The following is a 25,749-nucleotide window of genomic DNA, read 5'->3' as shown; positions in this document are numbered from 1 at the left end:
ATAAAGGAGGATAATATAATTAATGCAAATCAACATGTGTTTACGGATAATAAAATCTAACTTAATATTTTTTCTGATATTACACGTTTGCTTGATAAAAGGTAATAGTGTTGATGTAATATACTTAGGGCAGGTCTACACTAACCCCCCAATTCGAACTAAGGTACGCAACTTCAGCTACGTGAATAACGTAGCTGAAGTTCGAAGTACCTTAGTTCGAACTTACCTCAGTCCAGACGCGGCAGGCAGGCTCCCCCGTCGACTTCGCGTACTCCTCTCGCCGAGCTGGAGTACCGCAGTCGACGGCGAGCACTTCCGGGTTCGACTTATCGCGTCCAGACAAGACGCGATAAGTCGAACCCAGAAGTTCGATTTGCTTGCCGCCGAACTACCGGGTAAGTGTAGACCTACCCTTAGACTTCTATAAGGTGTTTGACTTGGTACCTCCACAACATTTTGATTTAAAAATTACAAAGATATCAAATTAACATGGCACATATTAATAGATTAAAATCTAACTATACAATAGATCTCAAAATGTAATTGTGAACAGGGAATCATCAAGTAGCTGTGTTTCCAGTGGGATCCCAAAGGGATTGACTCTTGGCCCTACGCTATATAACATTTTTATCACTGACCTGGAAGAAAACAAAAATCACTGAAAGTTTGCATCTGACACAAATATTGGGGGAAATGGTAAATAATGAAGCAGATAGATCATTCATTGTGATCACTCTGAATCACTTTGTATATCAGATGTAAGTGAACAATATGCTTTTGAATATGGCTAACTGTAAATGTACACATCCAGGAACAAAAAATGTAGGCCACACTTATAGGATGGGAGACTATCCTGGGAAGTAGTGACTTTGAAAAAGTTTGGAGGGTCACAGTGGATAAACTGCTGAACATGAGCTCCCAGTGTGACGCTGTGGCCAAAAGAGCTAGTGCAATCTTGGAATTCATCAGCAAGGGAATCTTGAGTAGGAGTTGAGCAGTTATTTTACGTCTCTATTTTGTATTTGTGCAACAACCACTGGAATACTGCGTCCAGTTCTGGTGTCCACAATTCAAGAATAACGTTGATAAAGGCCTGGTCTACACTGGGGGGGGTGTCGATGTAAGATACGCAACTTCAGCTACGGCAATACCGTAGCTGAAGTTAACATATCTTATTCCGACTTACCTCCCATCCTCACGGCGCGGGATCGACTGCCGCGGCTCCCCCGTCGACTCCGCTACCACCGCTCGCTCCAGTGGAGTTCCGGAGTCAACAGGGAGCGTGTTCGGGGATCGATATATCGCGAGACGCGATATATCGATCCCCGATAAATCGATCGCTACCACGGCGGGTAGTCTGGACGTACCCAAAGTGGAGAAGGTTCAGAGAAGAGCCCGAGAATTAGTACAGGATTAGAAAACATGCCTTATATAGTGAGACTCAGAGGTCAATCTACTTAGTTTAATAAAGAGAAGGCTGATTAGTCTATTAAGTTCTATGTGGGGAATAAATATTTAATAATGGCCTCTTCAGTCTAGCAGAGAAAAGTATAACAGGATCCAATGGCTGGAAGCTGAAGATGGACAAATTCAGACTGGAAAGAAGGTGTAAATTTTTGTCAGTGAGAGCAATTAGCCATTTGAACTATTTACAGAGGGTCATGGTAGATTCCCCACCACTGATGATGCTTAAAATGAATTCTGGATATTCTAACAAATCTGCTCTAGAAATCATTTTGGGGAAGTTCTATGGTCTGTGTTATAAAGGAGTTCAGACCAGATGATCACAGTAGTCCCTTCTGGCCTTGGAATCTATGAAAGACTGCATCAAGATGTCATGTCATATTGCAACCGAAAGAATAACATCTGTTTAATGCCTAGGTACTGGGAGTGAAGCGGGGTTCACTCCTCCATCCCCCCATCCCAACTATTACAAGGGGATATTGTTCCTCCCTTCTCAACCCTTCTATCTACCCTCTTGCTGGTCTGGGGCTTTTCTTCTCTTCCTTGCTTTGTTTCTCTATTTCTCAGTTCTGTGAAGAGGGGAAAGGAGTAATGAGAGGCAGGTTCAGTGTGTCAGATGGGGTGGCTGACACGCTGATCTGATCTTGGATTCAAATGCATTGCCCTGAAAAGCTATGTAGATGATAGCTTTTCAACATGTCCTCTCTCATTAAAACAGTTTCCTATGCCCAGAGCTGTATGCTGTTGCTGAGCATGTAACAGTTGCATTTGCTTATTGGGTCACTGGACTACACAGATCCAATTAATTATGCCAAAAGCACTTCAGGGATTCCTGAAGTATGAAGTGCCATCACAAAAATCTATTCTGGATCAAGCCAAATGTTTTTGTGGAAAAATATACTGTGAATAAAATAATTGTTTCCAACTTGAGGCTAACTCTGTGGACTATCAAAAGTAGCAGATAATTTCCTGTCATGTGTTGTGAAAATTTTTTGCTAAGGAGTTTTGGTCAGTATTACCAGCATAAAATCCCACGTTGAATACAACTTCTGAACTTTCTTGCTGTATTCATTCTTTAGAAATGATTAAGGCAATCCCTTACCTGAATGGTGGAACTGACAGTCAGAACCTAGGAAAGTTTAAAATTTGATCATGGTCTCCCACTCCATCCTAAAGCTGTAAATCCTGGTTGACAAAACTGAAGTTACAAATGGAGGACTAATTTTCATTGCTATATAGCAGACACAGAAATGGGCCTCTCAAAGACACTGATAAATCCAAACGGTCTTATAAACACGGCATTCTGAATCATCTCCAGTGAAAAGCAGAATACTGATGGAACATATGTTAATCATATGTATCCAAACAGTACTTTCCTGGCATGAAAGAAATCAGAGCCCGCTTCCTCTGACTGCCATTTTCTCCAGCAGGGTTGTAGATCCAGGCAAAATAAAGAGGTTACAATTATATATATAGAAAGTTGGAGGAAATGAACAAAGTAACTGATAGGTCACATCTGAAACCTGAAGAATTTCCTACTGAAAAATTCTTAAGTTCAGGATCAACTCCCCATGAAATATTAATCACTTATTTTTCACGCATGGCACATTAATGTCATTTTTAGAAAACCTAGAGGCAATGAGAACCAATTACTGATTAAAGATGCAAATGATTCTTTAAATTTTTGTTCATATCTTTAATATTTCTTCTTCCCCTACAAAATCTGAAAGCTCACTGTTAATACTGTCTTGCATTCAAAGGTCCTCTTCTAACACTGCTTTGCGGATATATAAATGCAAATTCACATGTTTTAGATTTTTGGGACAGAGAGGCAGGTGTGCAAGTCACACTTCTGTGCCCATACAAGACTGTGGTGAAACCAAAGTATCTGCAGTAGATCAACATGGGGAATTTTAATAACCTGAATAGGGTCAGGGAGGGGTAAATAAGCAACTGGAGCCTTGTTGTAAAGGGAGCAGAGAGGGAGAAGTAGCTGAGGATGTGTATTATTCATCCGATGTGAATCGTGCTAAGGGTTAAAAATAATACTTCACATTTCAATGCTGCTTGACATTTTCAAAGAGGTGAGCAAATATTCATGAATTAACCCTACAACCCCTGTGAAACAGGTACCATATATACTTGATCATAAGCCGGTTAGTTTATAAGCCGACCCTCCCAAAGATGGATAAGTAAAAATGGAAAATCTTTATAATGCGTTCATAAGCCGACCCTATAATTCAAGGGTCAGCAAACTTTGGCCATCAGGATAAGCGGCTGGTGGGCCGAGATGGTTTGTTTACCTCGAGCGTCCACAGGCACGGAGGTAAACCTACTTAAACAAAATGTCCCGGTGTGCCAGCTGCTTACCCTGACGGGCCAGGACAACTGGTGGGGAATTTTTTTTTGGGGTGGGGGGGGGGAGTAACACCTGTGACCACCCCCCCACATGACCCCACCCCTAGCCTGGGACCCCCACACTCTCCCCATCCCATCCCTTCCCACCTTATCTGGGGATGGCCAGGGGAGGATGTCTCTGACCTGGCTGGAGCGGCTCTGGCAGGCTGGGCAGCGCGGCCGCAGCCTGCTCCGGTGAGCCAGACCGGGCGGTGCAGACGCAGCATGTTCCAGCGGGCTGGGCCAGGCGGTGTGGCCACAGCCTGCTCTGGGGGGCGGGGCCGAGCGGCAGGGCTGCAGCCTGCCAGCCCCAGAGCTGCAGCTGCTTTCGAGGCTGGGGGGAGAGCAGCATGGCCAGAAGCGGAGAGACTCTGGCCCCGCCTCTTCCCTTCTGTCTCTGCTGTCTCTCTTTGCTCCCTCTGTGGGGGGGAGGGGCTGTGTCCCACCTCTCCCTCTCTATACCCATTCATAAGCCGACCCCCTTCTCTGGTGCTTCCCTTTTTTACTAAAAAAATTCGGCTTATGAACGAGTATATACAGTAAGTGTCATTTCCATTCTTATATATGAGGAAATGGACACAGAAAGGTTACGTGACACATCCAAGGACAAACAGCAAGCCAATGGGGGGGAAAAGCTTAGAACTTAGGAGCTCCCAGTTCTCAGCTCTGTCTTTATTCCACAAGACTAGGCTGCCTGAAGACTAGATACTATGAAAATCAAAATGGGGTTTGACGAGATTTGAATCCAGAAAGCTACTAGAAAATAAATATATAGGACAATTTCTGGATTCAAATCTCCTCAGACCCTCTAGTGTAGGAAGGAGTTATCTTCAGGCTGACATAATTAAATAATTAATTTGCTTTTAGATGGAAATTGTAATGAAACTTTGGCAGTCCTACCCTGCCATTTTTCTGTCTTATGCAAGATCATCTAAAAATGCCACCCCTATGTGATTTAATAAACATACCAAACCTAAAGACACAAAAACCACCATAGAGGCATAGGCCGATTATACAGTTATCATTAGATAACAGTATAGTCGCTAATGTTAACAAGTACACTTTAAATTTAAATTAATGGAGATATCCCATCTCCTAGAACTGGAAGGGACCTTGAAAGGTCATTGAGTCCAGCTCCCTGCCTTCACTAGCAGGACCAACTACTGATTTTGCCCCAGATCCCTAAGTGGCCCCCTCAAGGATTGAACTCACAACCCTGGGTTTAGCAGGCCAACGCTCAAACCACTGAGCTATCCCTCCCCCCTGGTTACCACATGGATGCCAACAAATGTGTCGTTTTACAGTAACTTGGCAGTTAGCCTTTGTAACCACTATAGGTTCCGTCTCCATGAAGGCTATGCCATGTAGTATACCAAGTATAGTAAAACACTCAGCTTGAGAAATCTTCTGGAGTGTTAATAATCCTGAGTGCTATCCGTTTTAATGGTCTCCTTTCTTGAACAAGGCCAAGTAGCTCTGAGTATCCAAGAATTCTAAGTGACCTGTCTGAAATGTGAACCAGGTTCAGAAAACCACAGTGAACTGAGCAAACCTCTGCATTTTCTTCAAAAGCTTTTGGATTAGAGGAACTAGAGGCAGGGATCTGATAGCTGGAAAGTCTCAATGCACTGAAAAGGCACCCCCGTTCCTTTTGGATGTCTAGACCAACAAACAGAGACAATAAACTTCTGTCCGTGCTTGACAAACTGCTCTATTACAGAGTCCATCTCCTTGTGATGGCCAATTTCTAAACAGCTGTAGCTTTTTAAAAAAGAATCTGTGAAAGTGAGACTGGCTAATTAGGTCCAAGAAGAGGATGAAGCAAGGAACTGAAATTTCATGCAGCCTATTGCTATAGCACAGGGGTTCTCAAACAGGGGGTCGTGAGGTTATTATGTGGGGGGTCGCAAGCTGCCAGCTCCACCCCAAACCCCGCTTTGCCTCCAGCATTTATAATGGTGTTAAATATATTTAAAAGTGTTTTTAATTTATAAAAAGGGTCACACTCAGAGGCTTGCTTTGTGAAAGGGGTCACCAGTACAAAAGTTTGAGAATCACTGCTATATAGCACTTTTCTTTTGCTGAACTTCTATTAAAGGCATTACACGGCAGTCTCAGAGTCTGGGAAAACTTCCACAGTAATATGTTGACAAATTTTGACTGTGTAGGCTATTAAGACAGTAGTAGAATCTATTTTTTTTTCCTTTTGCTTACTACCAATCCCTAGCACTTATGGGGGAATTACTCTGTATCTTGGGCAGCAACAGGCTTTGTTTAGCCTACTGAAAATGCTGAAACCTCCCATCTCTGGTCTGCTACAGTCATTACAACCACCAAGATTCTCCATCAAACCAGTGAGGAGTGGTGGTTAAGGTTGCTATTGCTGCCGTAATTATCTTGATACACCTTTTCCACTCTGACATCCACATTAGAGAGTAAATAGCATCTGTTAGCTATGCTTAAATGCTGCTCCAAATACCTGCTTTATAAGCAGCATATTATCTCCCTCATTAACCAATTCTTTTACAGTGGTTGGTATGACATGTCAAAGTAATTGCTTTGTTCCTTGAATGCCATCTATCTATAAAAACCACAGCCAAAACATTGTTAAGGAATGTGTTAATACTTTCCTGGAACAAACTCAGTCAATGTAGTGGAATATGCTACAAGGACACAGACCAGTCACCTTTAAACCAGACAGATCTGTCATGACGAGCATATTAGATCAGCTGTGGGAAAACTAGTGCCAATTTGCACTTAGAACTTTTGAGTTTAAAAAGAACATGTTCCCATGGTGCATTCCAGCATTTTCCTGGCAAATTATATACACCAAGTTGTTTTCATACTTCCAATAGTAGAGAAATTGCTTAAGATTATTTCAATTGTAGCAAATGAGCAACAATAAAGTTTACACTGACAAGAAAACTACTTCACATAAGTGTTTCCAGCTTAAGCGGCATGAAACTTTAAAAAAAAAAAATCATACTCATTCTAGTGCTAAAATGAAAGTACACTTAATGTAGACATTATTGTATTTGATCAAACATGCAATGAAGGCATTCTACAAAACATTATAATATTTGATTTAAATCCTGAAGAGGCTTATCTATATATTTTACATAATGCATCAATTCTGATTAAAATGTTGGAGATTGTAGAACTAGAATGAAAACCTCAAAGCAGCTTTCATTCAAGTGGCATAGACAAATATCATTAATACAAGCTCACATTTTAATATATAGGCTAAACTCCTGTGTGCAGAACCTCACATCCTCACCATTGATCGAAGTTCATTGAATAAGCAGACTGACATCTAGTGAGCACCTGCGAGCTAAAACACAGACATGTGAAAAGCTATTTCTCAAGCTATGTGTGTTTGGTTCATGCTGCTTGAAAACCTAATCAGTTCGGTCAGAACCACCTGTTAACTTTTCTGAATTCAGCAAATAAAAACAAAGGGAAAGGCCCATTATATGAAAAAAATATCCCTATTACAAAGTACAGCATTTTTTGCTTCCCCTAAAGTTGCTACTGACTGAGGCCTGGTCTACACTAGGAGTTTATGTCGAATTTAGCACTGTTACATCGGATTAACTCTGCACCCGTCCACACCACGAAGCTATTTAGTTCGACATAGAGGTCTCTTAAATTAGACTTCTGTACTCCTCCCCAACGAGGGGAGTAGCGCTAAATTCGACATGGCCATGTCGAATTAGGCTAGGTTTGGATGGAAATCGACGGTAATAGCTCCGGGAGCTATCCCACAGTGCACCACTCTGTTGACGCTCTGGACAGCAGTCCGAGCTCGGATGCTCTGACCAGCCACACAGGAAAAGCCCCGGGAAAATTTGAATTCCTTTTCCTGTCTGGGCAGTTTGAATCTCATTTCCTGTTTGGACATCGTGGCGAGCTCAGCAGCACTGGCAACGATGCAGAGCTCTCCAGCAGAGATGGCCGTGCAATCTCAGAATAGAAAGAGGGCCCCAGCATGGACTGATCGGGAAGTCTTGGATCTGATCGCTGTGTGGGGCGATGAGTCCGTGCTTTCCGAGCTGCGATCGAAAAGACGGAATGCAAAGATCTACGAGAAGATCTCTAAAGCCATGGCAGAGAGAGGATACAGCCGGGATGCAACGCAGTGCCGCGTGAAAATCAAGGAGCTGAGACAAGGCTACCAGAAGACCAAAGAGGCAAACGGACGCTCCGGATCCCAGCCCCAGACATCCCGTTTCTACGAGGCACTGCATTCCATCCTAGGTTCGGCCGCCACCACTACCCCACCACTGACTGTGGACTCTGAGGATGGGATATTGTCGACGGCCGGTTCCTCGGACATGTTAGCGGACGGGGAAGATGAGAAAGGAGATGAGGAGGACGAGGCAGTCGACAGCGCTTACAACGCTGATTTCCCCGACAGCCAGGATCTCTTCATCACCCTTACAGAGATCCCCTACCAACCGTCCCCAGGCGTTAACCCGGACACGGAATCAGGGGAAGGATCAGTCGGTAAGTGTTTTAAACATGTAAACATTTATTTTTAACAGAACAGGAATATTAACAATATTAACAATGGGTTTTGCATGATTACTTTGCCCTAGGCGCTTAACGTTTCAGTCCTTGGCAGTGCAACTACTGAAAAAAAATCTAACAATGTCCGGTTTAGCATGATTGTTTTGCCCTAGGCGCTCTACTGTGTAGTCCCTGCCAGTGCAGCTACAGTAAAATCCGGTCTATATGTCCGGGGATAGAGCAGAAATCCTCCTGGGACATCTCCATGAAGCTCTCCTGGAGGTAATTGGAAAGCCTTTGCATCAGGTTCCTGGGGAGAGCGGCCTTATTGGGTCGTCCGTGGTAGGAAATGTTTCTGCGCCAGGAGACAATCAAGTACTCGGGTATCATTGCCTTGCAGAGCATGGCGGCATACGGCCCTGGTCTTTGCAGGCTTTTCCGAAGCATCCGTTCTTTCTCCGTCTCTGAAATCCTCATCAGAGTGATGTCGCTCATGGTGACCTGCTTTGAATTAGGTAGGGGAATGTTAGTATTGGGACTGCTTGCCTGTTCCTTTACAGAACTGTAACCGGCGGTTTAGAGCCACGCGGTGGAGGCGGGAGAGGAGCAGCATACAGGGATCTTTCCCTGGGACAGCCGCGAGGGGGTGGGACAGGGGCAGAGTTCATGCTTGCCGGATTGCTGGCAGCAGGGACTGGCATTGCTTTGAACGTGAAAGGAGGCCAGTGCTATTATTAAAGTTTTAAGCAGCCACAAGTCTACGGCTTACCATGTCAGCCTGTTACCCAAATTCCGCTGTCCTGTCCCGCTTGTCTGATCTGCACTGCAAGACCCCAGGCACTGAATGCGAAGGCCGAAAATTCGACCTTGTCCTGAGTGCGCATGTGATAGGTGCTGTGCATGGTCTTGTTCACAGAGAAAGACTACGTTCTTTGTTCACCCAAAAATTTATCTTTCTGAGGAATTCACTCCCTTTTTCCCATCCCACAGCTGCGACTGTCTCCCGAACTACCCTGGCATCACACTCCCAGAGGCTAGCGCAGATTAGGCGTAGGAAGAAGAGGACACGGGAGGACATGTTCTCGGAACTTATGGGCTGCTCCCAAGCCCAGGCAGCACAGCATAACCAGTGGAGGGAGAATTTGTCCCAAATGCACCGGACACACATGGAACGTGAGGAGAGGTGGCGGCAGGAAGACCAGCAGGCGACTCAAACGCTGCTTGGACTTCTGAGGGAGCAAACGGACACGCTCCAGCGCCTTGTGGATGTTCTGCAGGACCGGAGGCAGGAGGACAGAGCCCCGCTGCAGTCTATCTCTAACCGCCCTCCCCCGCCACACAGTCCCATACCCCCCTCACCCAAAGTCCCAAGAAGGAGGGGCGGCAGAGTCCGTGAAAACTCTCACTCCACCCCTGCAGACTGCTCAAGTACCAGAAGGCTCTCATTCCCCAAAATTTGATAAGTCCTTTCCTTCCCGCCTCACCCAAGCCCCCGTCCCAGTTTCATCCCCCAGTTTCATGTGTAGTTGCTAATAAAAAATACATTTCTGTTAATTACTGTTTCCATCATGTTCTTTTAGAGGAGAGTTTGTTTGAAGGGGGGGAAGGGGGTTGGTAATTGGACAGGACAGTCACCTTTACCAGGGTACAGACGCGGGGGCAGGTTCAGCAGCAGGGCACACACACATTGCAGTCACTAGTTACCCTGGTCAGTCTGGGAGGTGGTTTTCATGTTCTGTGTGTGTGTGTGGGGGGGGGGGGGCTATGTGACTTTGTGGCAGGGGAGGGCGGTTAGAGATCTTATGCAGCGGTCCTTATCCTGGATCACAGAGCCACGCAGCAGGGGATCTGTAACCGTCCTCCCCCTGCCACAAAGTCACATAGCCCCCACACACAGAGTCCCGAACAGGAGGGGTGGCAGGCTCCGTTGAAACAACCAGTCCACCAGTGCGGAGCCTGTCATTCCTGGAGTTTAGAAGCGTCCTTTGCATCACTACACTACACCCGCTCCCCACCATAGTCTGCGTCCCAGGTTCAACACTTTACCGCGAAAACAGTAATAAAGAAAACGGTGTTCATTAACAAATTTCAAGTGATTTTATTTTTAAACGTGTGTTGGAAGGGGGGGAACAGGGTGAACGGGGTATGTAACTGGAGAGGATAGTGAACATTCACTGGGTAAAGAAACGGGGGCAGGTTCAGCTTCTCTGTAAACAAACTTAATAGTCACAGGTTACCCTGCTCACTCAGGAACCTAGCTTTCAAAGCCTCCCGGATGCACAGCGCGTCCCGCTGGGCTCTTCTAATCGCCCGGCTGTCTGGCTGGGCGTAATCAGCAGCCAGGCTATTTGCCTCAACCTCCCACCCCGCCATAAAGGTCTCCCCCTTGCTCTCACACAGATTGTGGAGCACACAGCAAGCTGCAATAACAATGGGGATATTGATTTCGCTGAGATCAGAGCGAGTCAGTAAGGTTCTCCATCTCCCCTTGAGACGTCCAAAAGCACACTCCACCACCATTCTGCACTTGCTCAGCCGGTAGTTGAAGAGTTCTTTTTCAGTGTCCAGGGCGCCTGTATAGGGCTTCATGAGCCAGGGCATTAGCGGGTAGGCTGGGTCCCCGAGGATGACTATAGGCATCTCCACATCCCCAAGAGTTATTTTGTGGTCCAGGAAGTAAATACCTTCCTGCAGCCGTCTAAACAGACCAGAGTTCCTGAAAACACGAGCGTCATGAACCTTGCCCGGTCATCCGACGTTGATGTTTATAAAACGTCCCCTATGGTCCACCAGTGCTTGCAGCAACATTGAAAAGTAGCCCTTTCGGTTAATGTACTGGCTGGCCTGGTGGTCCGGTCCCAGGATAGGGATGTGAGTTCCATCTATAGCCCCACCGCAGTTTGGGAATCCCATCGCGGCGAAGCCATCTATGATGACCTCCACGTTTCCCAGGGTCACTACCTTTGAGAGCAGTAGCTCAACGATTGCGTTGGCTACTTGCATCACAACAACCCCCACGGTAGATTTGCCCACGCCAAAGTGGTTCGCGACTGACCGGTAGCTGTCCGGCGTTGCAAGCTTCCAGAGGGCTATGGCCACTCGCTTCTGGACACTCAGGGCTGCTCGCATCCGGGTGTCCTTGCGCTTCAGGGCAGGGGACAGCAACTCACAAAGTTCCAGGGAAGTCCCCTTCCGCATGCGAAAGTTTCGCAGCCACTGGGATTCATCCCAGACCTGCAGCACTATGCGGTCCCACCAGTCCGTGCTTGTTTCCCGGGCCCAGAATCGCCGTTCCACAACATCAACATGACCCATTGCCACCATGATGTCCTCGGCGCGGGGTCCTGTGCTTTGTGACAGGTCTGTGCCACTCTCAGACTTCAGGTCCTCACCGCGCTGCCGTAGCCTCCTCACCCGATTTCTCAGCATCTGCCTCTGGGAAAGGTGGATGATAAGCTGCGAGGTGTTGATAACTGCCATAACTGCAGCGATGGTCGCAGCGGGCTCCATGCTCGCAGTGCTGTGGCATCCGCGCTGTCACTGACCAGAAAAGTGCGCGAACTGATTTCCCGCCGGCGCTTTCAGGGAGGGAGGGCGGGAGTGACGGTTGGATGACGACAGTTACCCAAAACCACCCTCGACACATTTTTTCCCCCAGAAGGCATTGGGGGCTCGACCCAGAATTCCAATGGGCAGCGGGGACTGCGGGAACTGTGGGATAGCTGCCCACAGTGCACCGCTTCCAATGTCGACGCTTGCCCCGTTAGTGTGGACTCACAAAGTCGAATTACTGTCCTTAGTGTGGACACACACGTTCGACTTTGTAATATCGATTCCACATATTCGATTTCAGTAAAATCGAACTACTCTCGTAGTGTAGACATACCCTTAGACATCTTTTATGTCATCTGAATACTATTGCAGCATTAATGAGTTCCATTAGTTTGAAGACTAAAAGAAATTTCCAGCTAAACTTATTTATGTATCTTTTTTAAAAAAATCAGCAAGCTCAATTACAAATAATGCAATTCCGAAGAGAAAATGTTTCCTTTCTTCACAATCATTACACATTCAGTCTTCCATTAACCAGGAAGAAAAAGTTATATTTTAAGAAATAATTATCCTACAAATTAGATTTGAACATATACATATGAAAGTATTTTAGTTTTGCTATGCCAGTGACTGAACTACAGAAAAATATATGCCTGATCCACCTCTAAAACTCAAAGAAAATGTTAGTTTTATATATTTAAATTATATATTTGAAGGACACTTTCATGCAACTTTGAAAATAGTTGTTAAAAATAATCTCTTCTCCATTATTTATAACACCCTCTTAGATACTGGAAAACCACCTGTGCCTGACAGATTTTAGCCTCTTCCTAAATGTTTTCTTCTCTGTTCCTAATGAAGCAGAAGTCACCATTGTTTCATTTATAATTCTTTCTTGTAATGCAACATCATGAATCACATCAGCAAAGATATGAGCAACTTTGGAAATTATGTTTATTTAATAAACTGCTACTTCACAGCTGACACACTGAGTTTACATACTGTGTTATTTTGGTCCTGCAAAATAGTAGCTTAAAAAAAAAAAAAAAAACCATATTGTAACAAGAAATTGTAATTGTGATCACCTACAACATAAAGTAGATGAAATTATGTTCCTAAACTGTTCTTAAAAGCCACCAACAGATCAGGTTCCAGCTATATTAGAGACTGCAGGCAACATTTTCAAAAGTTCCTACATCACTTAGGCACCTAAGTTCCACTGAAAAATCAATGGGAATCAATGAGAGAAGAACCAAAATCACTTAGGCCCTTTGGAATATTTCACCCTGCATCTCTGTCAATTGCATGCAGTGTAGTTATAGCCCTGTCAGCCCCTGGATATTAGAGAGACATGGTGGGTGAGGATAATCTTTTACTGGATCCAAGTTCTGTTGTGAGTGAGACAAGCTTTCAAGCCACACAGAGCTCTCCTTCATGTCTGGGAAAGGTACACTCCCAGCATCACAGCAAAATGCAAGGTGGAACAGATTGTTCACAGTAAGTAGTTGGCACATATTGTAAGGGACCACTAATCCCCTCTTTTGTTCGATGACTGCAGAGATGTTAACAGGCCACTCTACCTTGAATAGTCCCTTACAATACATACTAAATATTTATCCTAAGCAATCTGTTCCACCTTGCATTTTGCTGTGATGCTGGGAGTGTACCTTTCCCAGACCTGAAGAAGAGCTGTGTGTGGCTTGAAAGCTTGTCTCACTCACCAACAGAACTTGGGTCCAGTAAAAGATTATCCTCACCCACCCTGTCTCTCTAAGTCATTTGCACTCCTTTATGACACTGCAGATCACAAAGGCATTCAAGACACAGGGACAAGGCATTCTCAGTTGAGGGGATCTGGTTGTGGAATGAATCTTCAAAGGAGAATAGAGAAATCCAGAGTCCAGCCACCTTTGGGAATGATAAAACATTCCCCTTCAATAAAGCTTTTCCATCATTACCAGAATGACACTGACAGCATCTACCACTATGTCTTCCCTTCTTCAAGTTATTTTAAGCAAAGCTTTTTATAACCCAAAATGGAAGAACCAAAGACGACTCCATTAAGTGCACTAGGTAACTTACTATTACCAATAACAACGAGGAGTCCTTGTGGCACCTCAGAGACTAAAACATTTATTTGGGCATAAACTTTCGTGGGTTTTAGCCCACGAAAGTTTATGCCCAAATAAATGTGTTAGTCTCTAAGGTGCCACAAGGACTCCTCGTTGTTATTGCTAATACAGACTAACACGGCTACCCCTCTGAAAACTATTACCAATGTAATTGGTGTGAAAGGCACACCGATGGTATGGTGATAGGTGACAGTACACAAACCTAAAGGTAAACAAATAGATACATCTAGACAGTGCCCTTGAAGCCCAACGACCTCTACATCCAAAACCATGTCATGATTTCACTTAAATGTGCTTGTCCATAAAAACATGCTAACCTATTTCTTATGCCCTCCTTGCTGAAACATGTCAACTTAGCCCTCTGGTCTTTTGATTCCTGGGAAGTATGGAACAAAGCTCCCTTCTGTCTTTCATATATAGTGTCAGATGTTTTACAAGGAGGGGTTGTTTTTTCTGCAAAATCTCCTCCCTGATATTAAGAAACCCAAGAGCATCGTTGGGTGCTTAAGAGCAGGCCGGGTTTTAGGAAAACATGAACTTGTAACCTCAGACAATGGTCAGAATCCATGTATCACAGGTGACTGGGGGTCATCAGAGACATAAAACCTCCAGTCTGCCTCGAACAGAGAGGGCCTGCACATTACTGGTAATTGCAGGCAGCAGGCTTAATACTATGGAATATTTAAAAAACCCTTGCGATTTTGGTGCCTGGTGAAAAATGGATTAAGAGCCTGTGAAAGCTCTCTACAGAGAGACTTCGCCATCCCTCCCCTGACGAAAGGACCTGAGGGAGGGAGGAATAGGCCAAAGTGAATCCAGGATGGCCTTTTTTCTATAGCCCTCCGCTCCACAGCTGATCTTCAAGCTCTCAGCACTTCTATGCCTGTGGCCCAGCAGACAAGCAACAATACCATCCACACTGAAGACTGCCTGTGCTTGATGCACAAATCAGGTCTTGTCCCTCATAGACAAGCTTTTTAAATTCCTGATGTTTCTATTGGGAAAAAGTCAACCAGGTTTGAGATCTCTATCCATATCGCCACATGACCCTTGACCATGAAGACCTGGTACTCCAGTTTAAAGATAGCAGCTGTGATTTGCAGATCCTTTTACCCAGTACCCACCGATGTCATTGATCCCAGGGGTCAACATTCTAAGAGCTGTGGGAATTCTGCACATTAGAAAATCAAAACCCAAGAGTGAGAATTCTCCCAGGTGGTATCTTTAGAAAGAATTCTGTTTAATTAGTTCTGCCACCCCTAATCAATCATGCTAGTCACTATCTCTCTGTCAGTCCTCTCTGATAAATCCTGGCATAAGAAGGCACTTTACTCCTCACTCTTTCTCCCCAGCTCCTAAGGAGCAGCAACTCAGAGGCCACTTCACTTCGTAATTCCCTCCAGCCTGTGAGAAGACCAGTAATTCAGGAGTTACTCTGCTCTTGGTCCCCCCTCACTTTCTGTGAACAACCCGCAGCTCCAGCCACTCTGCCTTCTCCCTGCCCCCCTAATAAAAAAACCCAGGAGCACCTGGACTGTTCTGCTCCTTTCCTCTTACTTCTCCTTCAGAAGAGCCAGCAGCTCCCCAATCACACTCACTCGATCAACATTTTCACCCACCGTGGAAAAGTGAATTTGTATACATCCTAGTAGACATCATTCAATAAATTTACAGCTGTAATCTGCTAACCCTTTTACGATAGAAAATAAGACAATACTCTGCATGCCTTTCTTCTTGGAATAACACTCAACAGAAATGTATTTTTCTTCTTACCAGAACTGGGCATATGGTTCACTCTAGGTGGATTTAGCAGCTCTACTGGCTGATCTCGGCCAGAAAGTCCATCTGGAAAACACAAAAAGCATTTGACATCATCACCTGTTTGCGGAATGTCTAAGGTAGTTCAATTAACCAGAGTCACTAACAGAGCCAGCACTAGGGGTATGCAGACTAAGCAATTGCTTAGGACCCCAAGCAGCTCAAGGGGTGGTGGTGGCTGTTAATTATTAGCATGTGTTTGGAAGGGGCAAAAATATTCCTGCTTAGGGCCCACAATGGGCTAGCACCACCTCTGGTCATTAACTAACTATCAATGCAAAGGAAAAAATACCAATAATCACAAATCACTTTAAACAAGGATTCTCTAAAGTCAGCACCATAACAATCACTATATATCAAGCCAGAAAATATGAAACCTACTTTAATCTGTTCTGCTTTGGTTTTTATTTAGTATTTAGTTGTACTTGTCAGAATTCAGGGAGCCTTACTTGTCAGTCTTGCTACTAAAAAGGTACAGTAAATAAGTCCTATCATTGAATAAATAAATGGCTATTTATTTTTCTTTTTAACAACAGTATGGTGAAGTTGCTAACAGAAACACAGACCTGGGAGGCACATTCTAAGAACAGCTGTAATATGCTGAAGAGGTGGTAAAGAAATCAGAGTGCGGTGCCGGAGATTAAAATGCACAGACATGCATCATGCACCTTGTTTTGCAGTGGTTTGAATTTCAGAAAAGGCACTTCAAAAAAAACCTCACATTTATTTTGTACGATATGCAGAAGTCCATCTTGTCAAAGCATTTTTCCATTTTAAAGATTACATCTTCCATACAAAACAAGTTGAGGTAGAAACGGAAGTTCTTACAAGCAACTACTTCACAATGTCACACCAAACTTCTTGACTTTTGCCCAAAAATGAAAGAGCAAACACTTAAAAGTATTTGTTGACCATGCAACTATGGCCCACACCCACTTCCCCCTCTTTTTTTTTTTTTTTTGTTAATTCTTCTCCTACATCCTGCTGTCTACCACCTTCTAAAGTCATGTGAATCAAGCTATATACAGTTCTAGAAACATCAAAGCAGGTATCCTATCTCTCACAGTCAAATCAAAAGACAGCACTGAGTTTATCATTTACATGTTAATGTTTCTTCATTACATAAATAACACTGGCTCATCTTTTCTGCATATTTTCTCTACTCCAAAAAGTCTGAAGAGAAATGTAATTAAAAGTCCTATCTGTTGTGTGCATCAGTTGTCTCTTAGTATCACTTTCGATTTGGTAAAACCTCAGGTACAATATATCAATAAAATGAGCTGTGTCATGAGCTTTTCTTTTCAAATGGAAGCAAATATTGCCCCTCGAACACATGCCAGTTAAACAGTTTGGATGTTCATTTTTTATTAAAGGAGACAGAATAGCCAGTAAAATAATGAATGACCCCACAGCTGCAGTGGAATGAATATGAGAGATTTGTCTATAAGAAATTGGTGTTTGGATGAGGACTAGGTTCTGCTGAGGGTTAATCTGGACAGCTAATACTAAACTGGAGGAGGGAAATGAAGAACTGGCTAAACTTATATCAACATTATTAACAGGTGGTGTACAATCATTTGTGAATCAGGCTCACAACTTTGTGGCTTTATTAGAACAAAGGTTACATAGCAAAGAGCCCACTGTCCCATCTGTGCTTAATAAGGAGAGTGCAACTTTTTGTTTGGGATGTGGCACTTGGTACACTTATCTATGCATTTGTCACCTTACCATTAGACTACTGTAATACTATTTAGGGCTACACCTAAATTATTCAGAAGCAGAAGACCCTCCAGAATGCAGTAACTCATGTATTAAGCAGAGCTTTGCACTAGGAATACATGTATTCTGCAAGCTTTCTGTAGGTTTCCAGGTGGCATTCAGGGAACTGGTCTTAATTATTTGGATCTGGGTTACCAGACTGAAGGCCTCTCCTTCCTGTACTACACTGCCATAGCTTTAATCATCAGAGACGTTAAAGTGAAGCTCTCTCAATACAGAAGAGGGTGCTGGTGGCAGAGGGTTCTCTGTGAGAGCCTCCTGTCTCTGGAAGGACTTCTCCACACCCCCTTACTGTGCAGGGGTCTAGAGCAGGGGTGGAGAACCTTTTTTCCTATCGGGGGCCACTGACCCATAGAAAATATCAGTCACGGGCCACACATAGCCCCACGAGAGAGCGCAGAGGCTCAGGGCTTCCCCTAGGCTCCGGGGTGGAACCAGAAATTAGAGGTTCAGGGTGCAAGAGGGGGCTCCGGGCTGGGGCCAAGGGGTTTTGAGTGGGGGAGCAGACTCAGGACTGGGGCAGGGGGTTGGGGTGCGGGCTCCAGCCGGGCGCCACTTACCTCAGGTGGCTCCCGGTCGGTGGCAGGGCTAAGACGACTCCCCCTCTCCCACCCTGGCCCCGTGCCACTCCTGGAAGCGGCCACAATATGGCCAGGCGGCTCTGCACAGTGTGCGCTGTCCATGCCCACAGGCGCCGCCCCTGCACTTCCCATTGGCCACGGTTCCCCATTGGGGGCCTACAGGCGGGGGTAGGCACACGCAGACTTGGAGCTTTCTTGATCGCCCCTGCGCTTAGGGACCACCGACCAACCAGCCTGGCCCCTAGCTTCTCCCCACAGCGGGGCAAACTGGCGCTTGCGGCTCCAGCCCCATGTGGGGGTGCCGAGGCTCAGGGCTTCCAGCCCGTGGCGCGGAGACTAGCCACGGGCTGTATGAAATTAAGCAGGGGGCCAGATCCGGCCCACGGGCTGGAGGTTCCCCATCCCTGGTCTAGAGTTTTAGCATTGGAGACATGCTGATCTTTAGCAGGGTATTTGGAGAGTGGATGGAATTACAATTAGCCACAGTTATTTACTGGCATAAGATAGTTACAGTCTGGGGCCAGCTCAGCTTGTAATTGTATGGATTCTGGCTACTGACTTAAAGAGTTTAGGAGTTTTTATTGTGAATGTTCAGTTTTAGAAGGGCTGCCTGATCTTGTGATGGATATTTCTAGTATCTTTTTATAAATCTAAATAAGAAAGATGCCCAAATAATTGAGTTTTCAAAAAACCACATATCAAAACAATTAAACCTTTTTGTTACTCTTTTTTTATTCAGCCTCAATAATATGCTCAGTTCAGTACAAGAGAAAATTTGTTTTAAAAACCTCTTCCTTAAAACATTAAAATCTTAAGAGACAGGAGTATACTGAGTAAGCCAGAGTTTTTGTTTTTATAAGTTATGAAATCACTATTTAGCATGGAAGGAAGTGAGTTACTAAGAGAAATTTTCATGGAGAGGACAGTAGGTTTGCTAGCACTTAGAAGTACATATGTTTGATTCTGAAACATACCTTATTGATATCCAACTCAGTTTCAGAAACCAATCTAGAGTTCACCAACAGTTTTAAACAATTAAAAAAATTAAAAATATGACATTTTTGAAATTTCAAAAAATCCTATTTCCTCCCCTTAAAAAAAACAAACAAACAAACAAAAAAAACCCCACAGACGTTCTAGTAGTGTACTCCCTTCTGCTTCCCCCTCTCTATCCCACCCATAGCTCCCAATGCACCAAAGACAACAAGGCCTTGACAGGGGACAGTGCAAATATTAACAAATGTGAAGAAAACTGAAGTGATGCTATGATGAGGGAAAAGAGGCATTTCAATTCACTAGTCCTACAGTATCTAGATAGGAGTCTCATGACAGTATTTTTTTTTTAATTGAATTGGCTGAAACCAAATAACCTATACTACACTTTTACTTTTCTCGCTGCTCCTATAGAAGTAAAAAATGCTGCAGAACCTTACACACAAATGTTATACCACAGGACAGAGACCAGACCACCAATAACATGAAATAAATACTACATATATACAAAATCTTATTCTGTTGATGCTCTATTTCCCTCCATTTTAACATTAATTCTTGAAATAGACTCTTGGGGAATACACCAGATTCTCCACACTTTAGTTCCTGGAAGTAACATTCTCCCTCTTTGTTCCTATCAGCCCTCATCTGATCACCTGGAAAGCATTCTAGAATTCCTTTTTTTTAAACTGGGAGAAATGTAACAGATTAAATTTGTTGAACAGGAAGGGTTGTTTCAATGGTTAGTTTAGCTCGCTTGCTGGTTGGTGAGTACATGGGATGGAAATGATGCAATTTAATTATTATGAACTGTATATTAAGTTATGACACCAGCACCTAAAGCAGATAGATAGCTATTTCTGTATGGGTCTTAAGCAATAAAATGTTCAGTTTACATGCTTATATTTGATCTAATACTCTTGCTAAAAGGGTTAGCATAGAGAAAAGTTTGTAATTACCATGCTTAGAAAATGTAGAGTCTACTTTCTTTTCTGTAACTTCACCGCCCATGACATGGGCTGTTCTGTAACAGATCATGACTACAACAAGGAACTTCCTCCCCACAGAGCTCTCTCCCTTTCCTCTTATATACATCATTTTACTTCCCACTTTTTAAAATATATCTGCGGGGCTTTAATGAAGGAAACCCAAGGGAACACTGCAGAACCTTACACTCAAATGTTATACCAGAGGACAACAGCATGTTAATTTTACAGGCTTCCAGACTGGAGACCCCCAGAGAAGTGTCTACTTCTCTCAGTGGCAGGGAGACTGATGAGTTAGCAATACTCTGAACACTTCTCCCTGCCAGCATGACATTGCGAATCTCAGGGAGGAGGAGCCCTTGTGCTTGAAAGATGAAAAGGAAGAACCCAGGATGATCTGAGTTTTAACTCAATATTACAATTCCATTTTAACACCAAAGCAAGGGTATGGATAATATGCAATGGGATGATAATCAAAACAACGTCAATGACAGCCAAAACAAAAAGTTATCCCATATATTAACTAATTTTCTGCTCACTGCTTTATAGGAGTAAGGAATCTCCCAGGCAATCAATCCTCAAAAAGCAAAATCAGTTTTTTCACCTGGAGTTTTGGTTTTGTCTAGCACTGTTATTATCTGAACAGGCCAGGCAAAGCAGAAATCCTTCTTTTCCACATCTGCCGTAACCAGACAACTGAAAAGATCAGTTGAACACAATTCAGCTGTTGCCAGAACACTCTAAAAATCACTATTTTAAATCAGCAGACAAGCACACATCTGGTCTGCCTGGGGAAATCCGTTTTAGTAGTAAGATAAAGATACCATAGAAAGCTAAGTTTTGGGACCAAATAGCAATCCAGGGCCTGAGGACATTTTCTTTCAAAAATTAAAATCATACAAATCCATACTGTCAATGCATTTGCTACAGTAGGAATTAACATTAACACACAGTAAAATCTGTAATGTTATATCGAAAATACACATGAAAGAGCTTGGTCATGTATGCACTACAAGTTAGCTGCTGCATATTAACCACCGTTACAAAACTGAATAAAAAATAGCAACTAAATTCCCTTAAAGAGACACTTAGGAGGTTCCAAAAAGCAGCTCAGGAAAAAATATCTAACAAGCAAAACAAAAGCTACTCTGATCTATTGGTTAGGGTTTCCACAATTTTTGCTGTGAAGATTAAAATTCCACACAATGTTATTAAGCATGCACGTCTATTGCTATTAGAATATTAGAAGACCATTATTTAAAAATATTTTTAAAAACAAAGTTACCATGCTTGAAAGAAGAGATTTTTTTTAACCATGGTGACTGCCAAATCAAGTCAGATTTTCACCAGATAAAAGACCACATAGTTTAAGAGCTCTCTTCCCTGCAAAATGTCAACATTCTTCCCCCTTCTTCTGGAGTGCTACAGCTATTCAGAGAAGATGAGAAAATTTGCCTGGATTGTCTTCACTCAAAAAAAGATTTAATCATAACTGAGCAAACTTTCAACTTTTTTTTTTTCTTTTTTCTTTTTTTTTTAAAGAAAGGCGGCAGAAGAAATCATCGTTCTGCCAACAGTAAATCTAGTGAAAGTTTGAGAAAGCTACGAGCAACTGAAAAAAGGGCCGTTGGAAGAGGACTGATTAAGCAACCTTACAGCTGTGACTACAAACTCTAGGTATATTAGAGAAAAAACGGTAAAATGTTTTTTAAAAGAAAAAATGTGTGACAACAGCCAATACATATGTTGTGCTACCACACTGAAAATAAGCTGGCAGTCTTGATGGATTTTTACTTCAGGTCCTGAATAAAAAAAGCACTTTCTTTGCTCCTGCTGAGCTGCGTTCCCTTCTTACCATGGTTACTTGAGATGTTCAGTTCATAATTCTGATGACGTGTAACTGACCTTTACAATACAAGAGAAATGCTTTTACACAGTGTTTTATGCCAACATTCATGAATAAGGGAAGAGATAGGAGACATTCTGGATTGAAAAATGACAAAATGAATAAAATTAGTTTCCGTTACCAAAATTCCATCAAAGATAGATTCATAGATTCTAGGAATGGAAGGGACCTCGAGAGGTCATCGAGTCCAGTCTCCTGCCCGCATGGCAGGACCAAATACTGTCTAGACCATCCCTGATAGACATTTATCTAACCTACTCTTAAATATCTCCAGAGATGGAGATTCCACAACCTCCCTAAGCAATTTATTCCAGTGTTTAACCACCCTGACAGTTAGGAACTTTTTCCTAATGTCCAACCTAAACCTCCCTTGCTGCAGTTTAAGCCCATTGCTTCTTGTTCTATCCTTAGAGGCTAAGGTGAACAAGTTTTCTCCCTCCTCCTTATGACACCCTTTTAGATACCTGAAAACTGCTATCATGTCCCCTCTCAGTCTTCTCTTTTCCAAACTAAACAAACCCAATTCTTTCAGCCTTCCTTCATAGGTCATGTTCTCAAGATCTTTAATCATTCTTGTTGCTCTTCTCTGGACCATCTCCAATTTCTCCACATCTTTCTTGAAATGCGGTGCCCAGAACTGGACACAATACTCCAGCTGAGGCCTAACCAGAGCAGAGTAGAGCGGAAGAATGACTTCTCGTGTCTTGCTCACAACACACCTGTTAATACATCCCAGAATCATGTTTGTTTTTTTGCAACAGCATCACACTGTTGACTCATATTTAGCTTGTGGTCCACTATAACCCCTAGATCCCTTTCTGCCGTACTCCTTCCTAAACAGTGTCTTCCCATTCTGTATGTGTGAAACTGATTTTTTCTTCCTAAGTGGAGCACTTTGCATTTGTCTTTGTTAAACTTCATCCTGTTTAACTCAGACCATTTCTCCAATTTGTCCAGATCATTTTGAATTATGACCCTGTCCTCCAAAGCAGTTGCAATCCCTCCCAGTTTGGTATCATCCGCAAACTTAATAAGCGTACTTTCTATGCCAATATCTAAGTCACTAATGAAGATCTTGAACAGAGCCGGTCCCAAAACAGACCCCTGCGGAACCCCACTTGTTATGCCTTTCCAGCAGGATTGGGAACCATTAATAACAACTCTCTGAGTACGGTTATCCAGCCAGTTATGCACCCACCTTATAGTAGCCCCATCTAAATTGTATTTGCCTAGTTTATCGATAAGAATATAATGCGAGACCGTATCAAATGCCTTACTAAAGTCTAAGTATACCACATCCACAGCTTCTCCCTTATCCACAAGACTCGTTATCCTATCAAAGAAAGCTATCAGATTGGTTTGACACGATTTGTTCTTTACAAATCCATGCTGGCTATTCCCTATCACCTTACCACCTTCCAAGTGTTTGCAGATGATTTCCTTAATTACTTGCTCCATTATCTTCACTGGCACAGAAGTTAAACCAACTGGTCTGTAGTTTCCTGGGTTGTTTTTATTTCCCTTATTATAGATGGGCACTATATTTGCCCTTTTCCAGTCTTCTGGAATCTCTCCCGTCTCCCACGATTTTCCAAAGATAATAGCTAGAGGCTCAGATATCTCCTCTATTAGCTCCTTGAGTATTCTAGGATGCATTTCATCAGGCCCTGGTGACTTGCAGGCATCTAACTTTTCTAAGTGATTTTTAACTTGTTCTTTTTTCTCCCCAGCCACCCAAACAAACAAATACAATCAGATTAATCAAGGCAAATTTAATTGAAGGGAAAAGAGTAGATATTTCTCCAGGCTGTTTTACCAAGACACCTGTACTGCACCAGTTTCTCTGTCCTCTCTTTCCCTTTGTGTCCTCCAGGAATGGGAACCACAGGGGAGTAATATTTCATGGCAAAATTACACATCCCAGAAAAACATGGAGGGAAGGGGATACAATAAGTGATGTCTCATGTGACGGACTAGATAACCTGGCAGTAGGTCAGATTTAAAAACTGTGCAGTCTTCCCAGCTGCTTCAAAGTGTAATTAAAGGTGTTTACATAGAGCTCAAGCTATATAATATGTAACTGGCAAACTCTAACATAGCTTTTTCTATTCTGGTGTAAGCCATCACAGCAAATGACATCGTATGGTGTGGTCTTGCTCAGTGCTTACATTTGAAATCTTGGGGACTGAAAGCAGGGTGTGCTCAGGAGGGTCCTCTAATGTTGCATTCATTGCTCCCATCTGTCCAACATAGCCTGAAATCTACTGACCTACAGGACACGGCAAAGCTCACCTAATTTTATCAGGATTTCTTCAGATGTTTATAGTGTGGTATGCGTTGTAACATATGCATTGATCATTGAATTGTGTGTTTTAATTGTGTATATGCACCCAGGGACTATGTGATGGACATGATCCAAATCTAAAAACAACAACTAGATATATGTTTCTGTTATAGGTATATATGCTTTGTGATCACATAACTTCTGTTTATGAATTTATAAAAGAAGCATAAAGGGGAGGGGTAGTTCTTGAATAAAAATACCCACAATATTCATCCACACCTTTTATTTGAGGAAAACAGTTAAGTTCATGGATGCTTTGGGTTTTTGTCTTCCTAAAATGTTGTGAGAAACAATGCCCTTCAGTAGTATAATTGGAATGAAAGAATGCTGAACTGGGATATGTGTGAGTAATAAAGACCAGCATATATCTTCAATTTGTGCCTGCCAATTAAATGTGGTCCACTACTATTTCCTGAATTACAAATTGCTGTCATACAAGGTAATTGAGAAATATAACACTAAGTTAAAATGATATTAGTAATGAGAAGAGTAACTTTTGTGAATGTATTATTTATCTGCCTATTCACTTGAAGTTTACAAGATGGAAAAAAACCTGTACATTCACGAGTGAGGAAGCAATTAAAGGCAGCAAATGCATTATTTTTCCTTAAACCTATGAAAAAATGCTCTATGCATGTTTCCATTCTAATTTGTCTGCACTCAAGAATCTATTTTTGGAACTCTCCCTGGACTGTAGCACATGTACTGTAATGGCATTTTAATTAGCCCAGAGAGCTGGAAGATGCACTGCGCATCCAAAAGGGAAGAAGTCTAACAGAATGAAAGCATCCTTCACTTGCTTCTCACAATGTGATTTATAGCAGTTACCAAGAAGAAACACCAATAGCACATTCAATTGAGCTGACTGCTTAGTCTATTATTAAAATCCAGTGTATCCTAACAGCGTGCAGAACTCAGCAGAAACCATCATAACAAATATTTGCTGTAAGCAGCTATTACTGGACAAGCTCTATTTACTATTATTACAGCAATTGTGGGGTAACAGATAACTGGGGATATCTACAATAAGAACTGGGGATGGGAATAAAGGAAGCGTATAAGAGGAAAAAAGAGTTAATCCAACATTGCTCTCGATTTTACATATAGTATCTAGCATTAGAGATCTTTCACTGCTTATGACTGACATGGTGCATAAATTAGCAGTGCTATCTCTTAGCAAAGCCCTGAGTATTTTCAGAAATACTTGTTTTCTTCCGTAACATATCTTTTCTTTTGATTAGCGGTAAATATGCCCAATGGCCTGTGATGGGATGTTAGATGGGGTGGG

At 43.0% G+C, this 25,749-nt stretch overlaps 1 protein-coding gene across 1 annotated transcript in view; it reads right to left on the bottom strand.

Annotated features, from left to right (window-relative positions):
- HDAC4 (histone deacetylase 4) overlaps positions 1-25,749 on the bottom strand; it is a 453,690-nt gene that overhangs the window by 263,330 nt on the left and 164,611 nt on the right. The window contains exon 3 of the mRNA XM_065412876.1: positions 15,828-15,899. Coding sequence (XP_065268948.1) covers positions 15,828-15,899 — 72 coding nt within the window. The remainder of the gene's footprint in view (positions 1-15,827; positions 15,900-25,749) is intronic.

This window comes from Emys orbicularis, chromosome 11 (assembly GCF_028017835.1).
Source record: "Emys orbicularis isolate rEmyOrb1 chromosome 11, rEmyOrb1.hap1, whole genome shotgun sequence".
Taxonomy (NCBI): Eukaryota; Metazoa; Chordata; order Testudines; family Emydidae; genus Emys; species Emys orbicularis.
This window is presented reverse-complemented; position numbering and strand designations above follow the sequence as displayed.